We start from the raw sequence: 14,366 nt of genomic DNA, 5'->3' as shown, positions 1-14,366 counted from the left end.
TGTTTTAAATCACCGAGCAGTAAAAAGTCCACACTTGGAGCCATCCTGCAGAGAAAACTGTTGTGTGAATGGAGAACACATGAGACAGCATTGCATAAAGAGCAAGTGACTGACAGCAGGGGAGAAAAATTACTTTATAAGGAGGCTTCAACTGGCCAAATGCAAACAGAAATATTACCTAATGTCAGCGGAGTCTCTTAAATCCTGGTGTTATTAAAGCATAAAGGTAATATTCGTATTATTCATGATTGTGGTTGTCGGGGCATATAGCAGATTCTTATCCATCACGCATCTACAAATCATTATTCCAGGGTAAAAACATGCAGCACTTCCTGGTCTATGGAACAAATACAGAAGAATTAATGTCAATAAAAATGTTATTGGACACTTGAAGAGTTCAGGATTTGGGGAAATACCTTATTTCTTTTTGAGGGTGAGAAGATTTACATCAATCTAATGCTTGTGATAAATATGGAGCTTGAATCAGGATCTGTTTAGTCTAGCATAAAGACACTCAGCAGCACCTCTAAAGGTAAATAAATGATCACATTATATCTGCTTTGTTTAAACTGCACAAAAGCAGAAATGTAAAAACAATCGTTTCTAACTTTAGAGGGGAGTTTCATTTTGAAGCAAATAGTTTGTACATCCATTCGGCACTTCTGCTCAACATCTTAGACTATAGTGCAGGTTGCCAGATACAGCAAGTGAGCATCTGGTCCAAAACCTGGAAGCCTGTGTGACAAGACTGACGCGCTGCACACAGTCACAGCTGCTGCTTGCCAAGAAATTGTTCCAGCACATAATTCCACTTAAAACTATAAATTGTCACTTTACGTTTGTGTTTCTGCACTGGTCAAACAAACGTTATACAACGTGTCAGTGAGCTTTAATACAGTTGTTTGCATTTATATGTCTTTACTTTAGACAGAGCCAGGCTAGATGTTGGCTCATATTTGCCATTTCATTTTGGGACGTGGGCAGTGAGTCAGAGGCCTAAATATCTCATTTCATTCTTGGACAGAGAGCAAATAAGCACGTTTTATAAGTGTTAAAGTATTTCTTTAAAAAGATCAATCTTACTGGTTCAGTTAAGCATATGTCAGCAGAGCTGAGGACCCAACACAAACACTAAGAGTGACACCCAGTAAAACAATAGTAATTATTTAAGACATTTAGAGTTTCTTTCTTTTCCATTAAAGTTGTGCAAGTTAGACACATTGATGTATCACTTACAGTACGTCTGTGACGCTGCCCACAGAGCTACAAATAAAATCAGCTCTCCAGACCCTCACCCCAAAATTTAGATTGATAAATGTGTCTTTAATTATCTTTATTAACCCTGACAGGGTCTCTATTGTTTATTTAAAAAAAAGGAACTTGGAGAATCACATCCAACTGAACTCTGCTTAGGGGATATCTGCTCAGTTTGATCACTGATATATAGAAGCAAGGCGGGAGACACTCAGTGAAGGCAATTTGGGATCAGTGCATTGACATCTGGCATTGACAGAGACTGCGGGGGTCGATTCTGGACCCACTGAGGACAATCACTGCAACAAATGGAACTATTGTGGAAAGAGCCCTGTTGAGTAGAAGCATAACACAAAAACCAAAGAATGTAGGAATAACAGTGATGGTAAAACAATCTGAAATGTTTGTCTTGGTTACGCATGTTTGATGCGTGTTGCAGGATATATAGAGTGCTGTGCATTGGTTAGTAGGGTGAGAGATGAAAAAAGGCAGAGAACCACAGATTCAGAAGGCTTTTATTCCGTGTGCAGCTTTAAAATGATGAAGACATACAAAAAAAAACAGAGACAGGCAGCGATACCATTGACAGTCACAGATGTTAGGGTCCAACTTTGCAGCAGGATGCAAAAGGACTGAATGTGTCTTTATGATGCAGATCCACAAGTGGTGTCTCCTGCCAGTCTGACAGACCTCCCTGCTGCTCTCCCATACATTCATACACTCTGTGGGCTGAATGAGAGCTCAGTTACTGAAGACATCACTCTCACAGATGTGTTATTACACAGGACCATGCAGACATTTTACAGTCCAGGAAAAAGAAAAACTGGCACCTGACACCTACACTTAGTATTTTATATCTTTCATAGTGCCAGTAATTATGTTTAAACTGATGGGGATAACGTGTATTTGCTCCTCCTGTTTGTATCTACTGCTCTCTAGTGGTGCATGAGTGGCCTTTCCCAGAGATTAGTCCGTCAGGCAGACTCTTTTTACACATGCAGCTTCCACTCGTGTAATTACAGGAATCCCTAACAGAAACCATAACCCTGTAACCTGTATTTAAAAGCATCTGATTGGTGAGAGTTGCTGGGGCAAAGCACAGGCCCAGGAGCAAACCTGGAAGGCTGAACTCAGGTGACAAAAGACCCAAAACAGCTTCAACACCTTTACTTACCAACAGCTAGGAGCAGCTCGCTGATCTGTTCCCCTGACAGTGCTGATGTTTCCATAAAGGATAAGCCCCTGTCATTGGCCAGACTCTGTCCTTCCTGCATGATGACATAAAGAACCCTGTTAATGCATGTCTCAGATGTCTGCATATTAGATAGGGGATTGATTGAGGTGAAGGAGGGTGAGTTTCTGCGTCTGTACCTGCACTGAGACCTGACGATCCTCTACCAGATCTCCCTTGTTGCCTACCAGCCATATGACAGTAGATCCTGGGGTGTACTGGTTCTCAAGCTCTTTGAGCCACACTTGAGCTCTGATAAATGTTTCCTGGAGTGACAATACACAAGAATACACAGTGGAGTATACACCAGCCGACATAAGGCAAGATAAAGAAGAAATGCCCATGGCCAGGTGTCTGTTCCTTTTACCCTTTGGCTGATATCATAGACCAGGAGTGCAGCGTGGGCTCCTCTGTAGTAAAGTGGGGTGACACTGTGGTATTTTTCCTGCCCTGCCGTGTCCCAAATCTCAAAGCGGAGAGTGACGTTACTCAAATGCACCACCCGGGTCAGGTAGGCACCTATAGAAGCAAACAGCACAGGGACACCAGAGGAGATTCATTTGTTCATGTCTTTAGAGACGTTTTCTGGCTGGGTCTTATTTATGAAAGATTAAGAATCAGGAGATCATAAGAGGGTTACTTTAAACCTAATCCCAGTATCTCACTCTTAAACTAAGGTAACTTGATTACAGCACTAATAAAGCTCACTAGTTAACAGGTTCTGCAGTATATTGCAGTTTGTTTAATCTGTACAAAAACTGAAGTGTAAAAAGAGACAAGCTGTGGTTTCACTACTCCCTTCCAGGAAATACTCAAACAAAACTTCCCTATAAAAACCACAACTTGTCATTTTTACACTTTGATCTTTGTATAGATTAAATATGAAGATTCAGTTAATGAGTGAAATTTAGAGGAGCTTTTAAGCAGTTCTTCCCACAGAGCCACGCTAGCTGTCGCCTCCACTTCCAGTCTTTATGCTAAGCTAAGCATCTTCAGACATGAGAGTACACATCCTCTAATCTAACTCAGCAAGAAAAAAATAGTTTCAAAATGTCAAACTATTTCTTCAAGATAAACATATATCATATAAGGACTTATTTATAAAATCACTGCTGTCCAAAGCATCATGTAAAGTGTTATTAACTTACAGCCTACAGTAGGCGATGTATTCCTGAACTCATCTTTCCCAAATCGCATTGCCAGACTGGACTTCCCCACACCGGAGCTTCCCAGAAGAACCATCTTAACCCTGAGGGTCCGAACTGGTCTACTCAGAGTGTCACTGTGGAGCTGGGATCCTCTTGGCACCCTTGGGAGATTTTCCCCCATTAAAAGTTCACTTATCTCCAAAACAGTGAGAAGAATACACACGGACAAGAAAGTCCAAGAAAAGTCCTCAAGTCCTGATCCAGTAGTCCTTTTCCTGTTAAGAAACAACTCCAAACTGTACAGAAGAGTCAGTACGTCTTCTTTGTTGTATAAGAGTCTGCAACTGTGCCAGCTACACCTTGTTTTACAGAAAATAAAAGTAAAACCAAAGTCCAGTCTTAACTTGTAAAAGGCCAACAACAAAGTCTCACTTCCTTGTATACAACCACAAATGAGCCATAAAACCTTCCAGCCAATTACAAGTTAGCAGCACATGCACTGTTTTACTGAGATAGACATTTGGGAAGTTTTTAAGGTAACAGAAACCAAAGGAGTTGTGGGGAATTTTTGGGTCTTTTTCCAAAGTTTGATGCTGTTTCCCCTTCAGCTATTTTGAGTCAACAGCTTCACAAACACAAGCTGTGTTCAGTTTCTTTCTAATGTACTTATCCATTCAGACAGTTCAAACCAAAGAAAATCAATTTCAAACTACTGATACTTCACACAGCAGGCTTTTAACATTAATTTCCTGTTTCAATAAGTATGCTGTATGTGAAAATAACTAGTGTATATCATTGGAGATTAGACACAGAAATTGTCCCCATTCTTTGGATATCAGAGGCTGCACAGAGATTCTACATCGGCTGCAGTGGGCCTGTTCCCTTCCTGTGTGTTTCTCCTGAAATGACACTGTACCAACACAGGAGGGCGGCATTGCATATGTTACCGCAGTGTGCTTAAAAGCCTCACAGTCTATGAGCATGTGTATGTCCTAAATCTATCCTTTGATGTTATTTTGTGAACCAATTACACATTTTAATGTCAATAGTTATTGTTATCTACAATATTATTTCAATGAATATATATAACTGTGTCAGTGCACATTCAGTCACTTTATTATCCCATATGGTGAATCTTGACTAGTAGTCGGGGGCACAAACAAAATAAAAACAGTACAGACAAAAAAGAAAAGTACCAAAACACAACAATGATTCTTCTGTACGTACAATATACAGTAAACAATAGCACAACAACAACAATGCTAATAATGTGCAAATACAAGTTAAAATCACATTTTAGCAGGGTTATTGTACAAGGAAATCTACAGGCTGAGGGAAGAGGTTCAAACTCAAGGTGCATGTGGTGGTTCATACAGTCCAGTATAGACCTGGTCTTGTGGAGTCTTGTGGCTGGTCAAAGATAGCCATGAAGAGGATTCTGTGGGACACCGATCACATTCCCAGCAACCTTAACGATGTGGTTCCGGTGGTTTAGGTTGCCGTACCAAGCGATCACAGAAAAAGAAAGAACAGATTCAATAGAAGACGTTTTCCTGTCCACATTAAAAACATTTAACTTCCTAAGGACATTGTTGTCCCTTCTTACAGACTGCATCAAATTTAAAGTTATTATCAATGACTGAGATGGTGGGTGGGATGATTTCCTTTAGAAATCAATGAACACATCCTTGCTCAATTATAATAAACCATATTAAAATGAATTAGATACATATATTAGATATAGGGGGATGTCTTCAAATTCTGTATTGAAAGTGTTTTATAAATGGATTATTAGATACTTTAAAGGCACTCTTACGATGCGTCCTATGTCTCAGTTTCTCCAGTAAGAAAAATATGACAATGAAAGTGTAACAACTCCTCACAAGGTTGTAATCCTGGACAAACGTTTGAGGCAATGCAATGATAGACATGATTGTTTTAAGCACTGTGTGTAATTCAGACCTAATTATAAGTTCTTTATCTATAAATTATGAATGCATAAGACACTATATTTAAACTGTATGCGCATCTGTATTACAAATCCTTTGACGACGATAATAATATAAAATTAGGGCTCTACGTTGTGTCCAGTCCAACAGAGGTCTGGTCTATCTCTTTAAGGAAGTCAGGCCTGTTTTTAGAGCTGGCTGGTCATCATTAAAAATAGCCAGGGGGTGTGAGAGTGTGATAGCCCATGCTAGAGCTGTAGTTTCTGGCTGGGACTGAACCCCTGAACATGTATGTAGAGTCCAGAGGTTGATGTTGCGTTCAAGTGCTCTGCGTAAATTCCAGGATCTTTGCAGTGTGATTTTAATTAATAGATTAACATACATACTTTGATTCTCTGATGGTTTCATGCTGCAGAAGTTAAGTGACAATGTGCAGTTGCTAATGGTTGAGCCATTTCGGGGTGAACTTAATATGCAATATTAGTCATACATGTACAATACTACTCATTGATAATTAGTTTCTCTTCTTTTTATTTGCATATTTGATGTTGAGTAACAGAAAGATATCAAGTTATATTACTTTAATATTGTGATACTTGGATTATGTTACGGACTAATTTTATTTTAAAGGTAATTAAATCAGATTTTGTTTTTAAGTAACCCTCCCAAATCTGACTTTATTATTAATTATTGTTATTTACTTCAGTAAAGTATCCGAATACTTCTACAACTGGGTATTCGGGTACAGTTATGTGTTCTGCTTTGTGTTAAAGTAGCACTGTTTGTCTCTGTAACATCCGCCAACTATTACACTTGTCACTTTTTGCACTATTAATACTGGTACAGTTTTACATACATATATAAATATTATTATTATTATTATTATTACACCTGTACTTCATATGTATAGCCTCGTGTCTAAAGCCAATATTTCCTCTAATCTGTACTGCTGTATATATTTTTGTCCTACTTCCTGCTGTGACCTTTCTTAGGCTATTCAATTTCTATTTCCATTTTATTTTATTTTTTACTTACATGTATATACCTTTACATACATACTTTGCCCCCGGGGTTTAATAAAGGAATTCTGTTTTTTTTTTTACTGAATGTGTATTCTCTTGTCTGGAGCTGCTGAGTGAATTTGATCAATAAAGTCCATCTTTTATCCAGTGTGGTTAATTGTTTCTAGCGACGCCCAAATATCCCACACCACGTGAAGGCGTCTTGATTGAGTACAGTCTTTGAAGTTCGTCGGTGTGACAGGTTCGCGTCCGCTGGTGGCGACAAACTAACAAATGCTGCTGGATTAACATAAAAAAAAAACAACAAAGAAAGCCTCCCACATTGTACGATAAAGATAGCGTTAGCTTCAGTTAACGTATTTATCCTTTAAATGTCGGTGTTTAATCTCATCTTTTTCCGTCGGACAGACAGCTTTTAACGGTTGAAATCGGTTCTGCTCGTAAACGCAGCAGAGAAGCGCACGTGGAGGGACAGACGCAGTGTGAGCCAGACTTCCTCGCGAGTTAGAGAGAGAGAGAGAGAGAGAGACAGAGAGAGAGAGAGACAGGAAGAAGTGTTAAAAAAAAAAAAAAGATAAAACGGATATAAGACAATGACCCACGCTTCTCCTCCTCGACTTTAACTTCATTTTTATATGCGACACATGAGACCCAGCAGTTTATAGTGGCCGCTCTGGGGTTTTCTTTTTGAGGGGGGGTGGAGGATTACTCGGTGCGCCGTTTTGCGACTTTTATCTGCAGCGAGTGGATACTTCAGGGTCTGAAAGGGAAGACATGGGGACTCAGGGCACAGGACGGAAAAGGTCTACCAAGAAGGAGAGGTCGACGGCGGAGGATGATGCCCTGAATCTCATAGCGAGAGAGGTGAGTGGAAGGAAATTGAAGGTGTCCGAAAGGAGTCGACTGGTCCTTTTTTTTTTTTCCTTCTGTGACCCCAAAACCCACATACTGACAGAAGTGTTAGCCCCCCCCTACTCCCAAATGAAGAGAGGATTTGACAGGATCATCCAGAATTTTACCTCCTGGTGGAAAAAGAAGACCTTAAACGCACCCAGACAGAAATAGCCCATCTGTACCCAGTTAAACTCTAAATTTCATCACTGTCCTTTTAAATATATCTTTATTTTAAGGCAGGCAGATTTAAGGATTGCATTGCTGTATACTATAAGTAGGTTAAATAGCTCCTTTTTATGGCAATACAGTATGGAAACTAACTTGTATAGACCTGAAACATGCTTCATATATAGAGTTGGTAAAGTCAGTAATTGTTGCCTGGTGACATAGTTGCAAGAAGGGTGTGTTTCACATTCAGAAAAAAGCATTTAATTCACATTTTTTGTGCACTTACATGCATTAAAATTGCCCTTTAAATAAGTATGCATCCAATTTTTTTACCCACATAACAAAGAATTTAATGAATCAGTTATTAATTGTGCAAAAATAACATTTAACTGCAGGTTTTTAGTGGCTGTAGGGGTGTTTCTGCTCTCAGTGTGGACTGTACAGTGTCTCATATTCAATAAAGGGCCACTGTTGGCTCGTATATTCCACTTTCTGGTTGACATGCTCTGTGTCTCAGCTCTCATTTTTGTGTCCCGCAGCTGATTTTAAATTGGTTTACTCCACAGAGGAATAGGCCTCTCGTGTGCTAACCTGCAGGGATTGTTGTGCTACCCCCTCAATAAAGCAACACTGGAGCTGGCAGCAGTTGCTCGCATTTGTTTCTTACAGGTGGCGAAGTCGTGTTGTGACAGGTTCACACTATTTAAAGGTGTCTAATCTCTTTAATATGATGAGTCTAGTGCAGGATAAATGAATGTTTTGTGGTAGCAGTAATGCCCCCCCGTGTGTGTTCGGGGCTTAAAGTCAGCCTGTTTGAAGTTTGATCCCCTGCACGCTTTTGTCTGCGCTCGTGCCTTTTGAGCTGCAAAACACGGGGCAGAAAATCAATATTTGAGGAAAGCAAAAACGCCAACCATCTACCCAAAACCTGACCTGAAGCACTGTGCATCTTTCTTTGAGCTTGTTAGGATTTTATATGTGAGAAGTTCTGTGTAAGGACTGTGCCATTTTCTTTCCTGTGTATGTCCAGATGAACCAATGTGGATCTCTGCTGCCTGTTTCTTAAGTAAATTAAAGTTTCTCCAGCAGTGAGGTGGTGAGCATCACAACCTGAAGGCCGCCGTCACAGCCATCGCCCTGATTTAGGGCAGCTTTGACGCACTTTTGTTCAGTTGGGAGGAAGCTAGTTCTGTGCTAACCCAACCCGGATGTGTCACAAAATTTGCATGTCACCGTTAACTGACAAAGACAAACTCTACTGTCATCACTTCTCTGGCTGTGAATGACCCCCAGTACCAATGCCGAGCCTGCGGAGGTTTTTGAATGTTCTCTTCACTGCTTAGCTGACTTATTTACACTGCGATGGTGTATCTGAGGTTGCACATTCCTGCGGCTGGCAGTTTGTGTTGTAGACTATTTTTCAGCTATTTTAAAGCTCATGCACAGTTAGTCAGCAGTAGCAGATACACCGTGTCCAAACAGGAGATTCTCCTTGATGAATGAATCCTCATCTGTTTTCTTGCAGTAGTGAGGCACAACTCCAGCGGTAGAACGGTAATTGCGGCCAGTTTTCTGTCACATCTGTGCAGCTAGGAGAAAGTGTGTGCCTTTTAAGTAGCAGAGGTGGGGGGGGGGAGACACACATCCCCTCGCTGGCGGTCCTCTGACAGGACGGTATGTCAGCCCTGATGAGTTGGCCTGTTCTGCAAAAGAGTTTTAAAAATAGACGCTCCTGAAAGATCAGCTGTTGCTTCACCCCAGTTTTAGATTGGGTCTGTGGGTGGGGGATGGGGATGGAGGAGGAGGAGGAGGTGGAGGAGGAGGAGGGAGGGTGTGGCTCATCGAGCAGCCGTCCCACCAGCATGGAAACAGAAGGAGCAAGTTGCTGCATGGAAGTGTTTCTGGAATTGTTTCAGAAAGTTTAGGTCTAAAGAATTAGTTTGGATAAACGTATATTTTCTGCTTTCTTTAATCCTATATGACAGAAAACTGAATATATTCAGGTTGTGGACAAAAAGTGATCAACATTTTCTGACATTTTATGGACCAAACAACTAAGTGATTGATTATTAAACATATTAAAAGACGTTTAACTTCCCACCTGTCTTGGAAATTTAGAGGCTAGTTTTCCAGTCATGGAAACACCTGGAATTCGATTAAAATGGCCCAAAATCCTGGAAATACTTTATGTTGTTTATGCATTTCAGTTCCTCACTCACATCCCCAAATCTCCTGTAAAACAAGATAAATTCTACTTGATTTAGAGACCGCAGCGGAAAAATCAGCTTTGGTGAGAACAGCCAAGTCCTTACTTTTATGTCCCACATAAAACACTGACTGCCTACCTGTAATAATAAACCTGAGACACTTCATCATGAACTCGTCAATACTAGGCTTACCGGTAAATTATTTGACAGTTTGGGAGCAAGTGCTGCCCTGTATTGTCATTAAAAACTCCTGGAAAAGGTCCTGGAATATGATTTCTTAAGAAGAGTAGAAACCCTGAAGCAGCTTTTGTTTCGTCACATTAGTGTCAAACCGGTCTATTTTCATTAAAGCTCAAATATTCACTATATCTGTCGCCATATCTGTAATCAGTGAAGCTCTAATAGAGAACTACAGATGAATTAATAATGAAAATAATCGTACGTTTCAGCCTTAATCACGTCTCTGTACATTTCTCTACTCTCCTTAGTATCACAGGGTTCAGAGAAACTGTCAGTACGGTAAACCTGACTTGGCATGGACCAAATGGGAGAAGACCACACAGTAGGAAAGAATGCCAACGTGGAATACCAGAGCATTAGTAGTTCTGTACTTTAGGGAGTTGGTTCCCTGCACATGTCAAACAGTTTGAATCCAGTTGTAAACATTAATTTGTAGCATGAAGTCGGCAAACTGTAGCTGGCCTGTGCAGGGCTTGGACTGTGTTTGTTTATATAGAGAAGAAGAAGAAGAGTCGAGCCAATTCGCAAACATTGTTAAATTCATTAAAGAAGGCTGGCTTGTGATAGTGTTCATCTGACTCACTCTGCACCATTTATATATATATATATATTATATTATATTAGTCCACCAATCCAATAATTTCATTATATAATCCCACTGTTTTAAATCCAGTCCTCTTTTTTTGTGATGAATGAAGCTAATGAGGGATATAATTTACAGTCTGAGTCCATTTACAAAGAGGAATGGATACTATAAATATTACACTGTAGAACAAAACAATCAGCGCAAGAGTAATATTTCAAGTAAGGACCTGTGCCCAAGAGCTTTTAGCCAAAAAGCAGAGTAGTAGTAGTAGTAGCGTAATGTGTGTATTAAAAGCCCCTGCACATCCTCACGAGTGTTCTGGCTGATTAGACCTGACCGATTTTAAAGCTAGGAATGAACTAATAGGAATAATAAAAGTGTAGCACCAACAGGCCTTTATCACATGATTTAGCAGCTTCAGTGTCAGGGTCCTGGTGTTGTGCATGCTGGCTCACCGTCACACTGTCATGGCTTACTGGGACACCTGAATAGAACCGAGCCATTGTTCATGCTTTCACTAAAACCTGCGCTTTTCCTTCTATTACAAGGCAGAAACTAAAATCACGAGTGTGCAGGGTCATTAAACTTGTGCGATAACTGCCCATCAGCAGCAGCCTCAGACCAAACCACAGATAAAGGATGACCACCATGAGTTGTGATTTTCAGTGACTGCCTGTCTACACTGACTACCTACAGCTGCTCTGCCTCAACTCTGCTAACTGCTAATGGAGCTGCCGTTAGGATGCAACCGAACAGGGCTCCGCATTAATATGTGGAAGCAAAAAGTTGTTAGTGAATAAAGTGGACATACTTCCTTGAAGTTTGGTACCGAAACTCACTCCTACTTTTGTAAATGCCTTAAGTTCTACTTAGCAAATGTTAGCATGTCGACATGTTAAACTAAGATGGTGAACTAACGCGGTTGTCAGTGTGAGCGCGTCTGTATCCCGACATTACCGTTGTGTGTGTCTAGGTACAGTCTAACCACACCGATATTGACGAGTTGCATCTGCAGAGAACCACCAGCAACAATTCTTGACAAAACAGGAAAATGCTGCCTTAAAAAGTGGAATGTGCCAAGATTTAAGAGGAACACCAATTGTTATGGATCTGCAAGACCGACAAATGCTGTAACGGTTATTAAGTGCTTCCAGATAAATGGCCAGTTGCAACAAAAATAGCAATAGGCGGTTCACATAAGTGCGTACTCGGCATGCTTTTCCAACAGGCGGTCAGTTTCATTGCTTGTTTGCTTGCCTTTTGGTCCGAGGAAAAGTTCATGTTTGTTGAAGCAGTCAGCTGTGGTATTCACTCTAATGAGCAGGCCAACTGGAGCTTTTGGTTTTGGTTATTTACCAACCAGCTCGTCTGTCTCTAGGGACAGGAGGACAGTTTGGTTAAGATTAATTAAATCCCCACATGCCAGATCTCGCTGTTGGGGATTTTATTCACACGTATTCTGATGATTTCTCCTCAGTTCTTTACACGGACATGGCTGCATGTATTTAAGAAAATCTTCAAAAAAGTCAAATTGGATTCTAAGTGAGGGAAAATAGTCTGTATGTGTCTGTGTGCAAATAATGGCTAACATATATAACTATTAGGCTGAAGAATAGAAAAATACCTGAAATAGGTTGTTTTGATTTGATCATTTATGTATAATTAAATAGTGCAAACACATCAGACTTGTTACCAAATATACAGCAGATTACTGTAAGCTCTTTTTTTAGCCTTTGTGGTTGTGATATCTCCTGTAAACCACAAGTATGTAGACAAGCAATGAGAGAGCAATAAACAGTTGGGATAGGATGATAAGCCCAGCTACTAATTTAGCAATTTAGCTAATTCTAACATTGCTTGCAACAACTAAACACCTTTAACGTAACATACTGTACCTAACAGAAGCTTATGTAGTGTGCACGTTATTTACTCTCACTTTTCTTGAAAGCTTCTGGTAAAGACTGAGTCTCAGTTTGAATCACATCCAGCTGAATGTGTCACACAGTGCAACTCTAGCAGAGTTTGTTCATGTTTGCATGCTCGACTTCTGATATTTTTTGTTAAATTAAACTCAGCAGCACCCTTGACACATATTGACTAGTAGTTTTAAGAGTCATGTTCCTTAATGTCAAAACAAGTGTTGATATATTTCTAAGTCTACATACAGTTTCAGACACACACTCCTCCTCATGTGGAAAATCCTCGCATTCTTTCACTACTGCCAGTAACACTGCAATGTGATATATATGGCTTTTATGTAAGAGTCAGACATTTAGATTTGCGTCAGATTGTACACAATAACATCAGAAATTCACCACAAGTAGGTCATTGCTGCGCAGGCATGTTTGCATGGGTAAGCAAGGTTTGAGACACACAGAACTTTATTTTAAATGAGATACATCTGATCTAGTTTTTTTTTTTTTTTTTTAAGGATTGTATTGGCTCTATAAAGCCTTTGTTTGCTCCGGTGCTCGCTGGTCTCATCGCTCTGAAACAGCTGAGCCAATCACAGTGACACATGACGACAGCAGCAACACAAATGGACAGATGCTTCTCCAGAAAAACCCTGTTGTTGTTTGTACGGGGGGGCAGAACTGGACCATGTGAACACACAGAAGATAGAAATAAATAATAATAAATGTTGGATGAAGCCGTTTCTGTGATCTTTCTGTGAAGATTTCATTTTCGTTATGCGTTTCACACATGAGACGGCGCTTTGTTGCAATGCAAAAGGATGCAGTCACACAGAGGGTTGATAAAGTGCTTTATTTATGAGCTCACATTTCCTGCATGAACAACTGAATACTGAGTTATAATTATAACAGATCAGTCTGATGTGTGGGGTTACTCTGTAGCCTTTCACATGATTTTATTAAAAGTAAACAGAGGACGGCGGGCGTGTGTAATTGAAGCGTTGTTGGTTCGAGGACTCGCTGTAATGATCAGAAAGAGATACAGGTGTTTCATACAGTGTGAATAACATTTTATAGCTACCTGTGGTGATTAGCATCACGTTGAAGGAAGATGTTAAAACTGGTTTTGTAGCTCTGCTGTTATTTGTGCTTAATAACAATCCCGGGCGTATCACAGTCCTGGATTAAGCTTGTATTGTACTCGGTTTAACGTGGAAACAGTTGACTTTTGTGCTGACTTTGTTGGAACTGAACTTTATGTGTACTGTCTGCTGAGTTTCATACTATGTACATACTGATGTTGTTGCTATTGTTGGATCATTGCCAGTAGATCTAGTGCTCTAGTGGAAAGGCCATGGGGCCAGAGGGGCCTTTTGGAGCATGAATGTGCTCCGCAGATTGAAATATCTCAACAACTATTGGATGGATTGTCATGAAATTTGGTACAAACATTCATGCCCCCCTCAGGATAAATTGTAATAACTTTGGTGATCCTTTAACTTTTCCTCTAGTGTCATCAGCAGATCCAAATTTTTATCAGTTCATAACCAAATATCTGCAAAACAAATAACTATGCCTCCAGCCTGAGCTGTACTTTGTGTTTAATGCTCATTGGCAACTGATAACGTGCTAAACTAGGTAAACATACTAAACATTAGATAAGCATGTTAGCATTGGTATTGGGGGCATGTTAGCATGTTGACGTTAGCTGAAAGTAAAGTTGTGTACTGTACGCAAATTTATGAATCCTACTA

At 40.1% G+C, this 14,366-nt stretch overlaps 2 protein-coding genes across 19 annotated transcripts in view; one reads left to right on the top strand and one right to left on the bottom strand.

Annotated features, from left to right (window-relative positions):
• Positions 1-1,751: 1,751 nt before the first annotated feature.
• On the bottom strand, positions 1,752-4,054 carry LOC127365684 (ras-related protein Rab-17-like). Its single transcript, XM_051404053.1, has 5 exons — positions 3,634-4,054; positions 2,853-3,004; positions 2,626-2,751; positions 2,429-2,522; positions 1,752-1,983 (listed from the first exon to the last, which is right to left on the bottom strand). Exons 1-5 carry the CDS (start codon positions 3,812-3,814, stop codon positions 1,853-1,855), a joined length of 684 nt encoding a protein of 227 aa, XP_051260013.1. The 5' UTR covers positions 3,815-4,054; the 3' UTR covers positions 1,752-1,852.
• Positions 4,055-6,822: 2,768 nt separating this feature from the next.
• Positions 6,823-14,366, top strand: part of lrrfip1a (leucine rich repeat (in FLII) interacting protein 1a) — a 45,044-nt gene continuing 37,500 nt past the window's right edge. For all 18 annotated transcript variants that reach the window (XM_051404016.1, XM_051404015.1, XM_051404014.1 and 15 more), the window contains exon 1: positions 6,823-7,468. In XM_051404016.1, the coding sequence (XP_051259976.1) occupies positions 7,379-7,468 (90 nt within the window). In that variant the 5' untranslated portion in view covers positions 6,823-7,378. The remainder of the gene's footprint in view (positions 7,469-14,366) is intronic.

The sequence above is a fragment of the Dicentrarchus labrax genome, unplaced genomic scaffold, assembly GCF_905237075.1.
Source record: "Dicentrarchus labrax unplaced genomic scaffold, dlabrax2021, whole genome shotgun sequence".
In the NCBI taxonomy this organism is placed as follows: domain Eukaryota; kingdom Metazoa; phylum Chordata; class Actinopteri; family Moronidae; genus Dicentrarchus; species Dicentrarchus labrax.
This window is presented reverse-complemented; position numbering and strand designations above follow the sequence as displayed.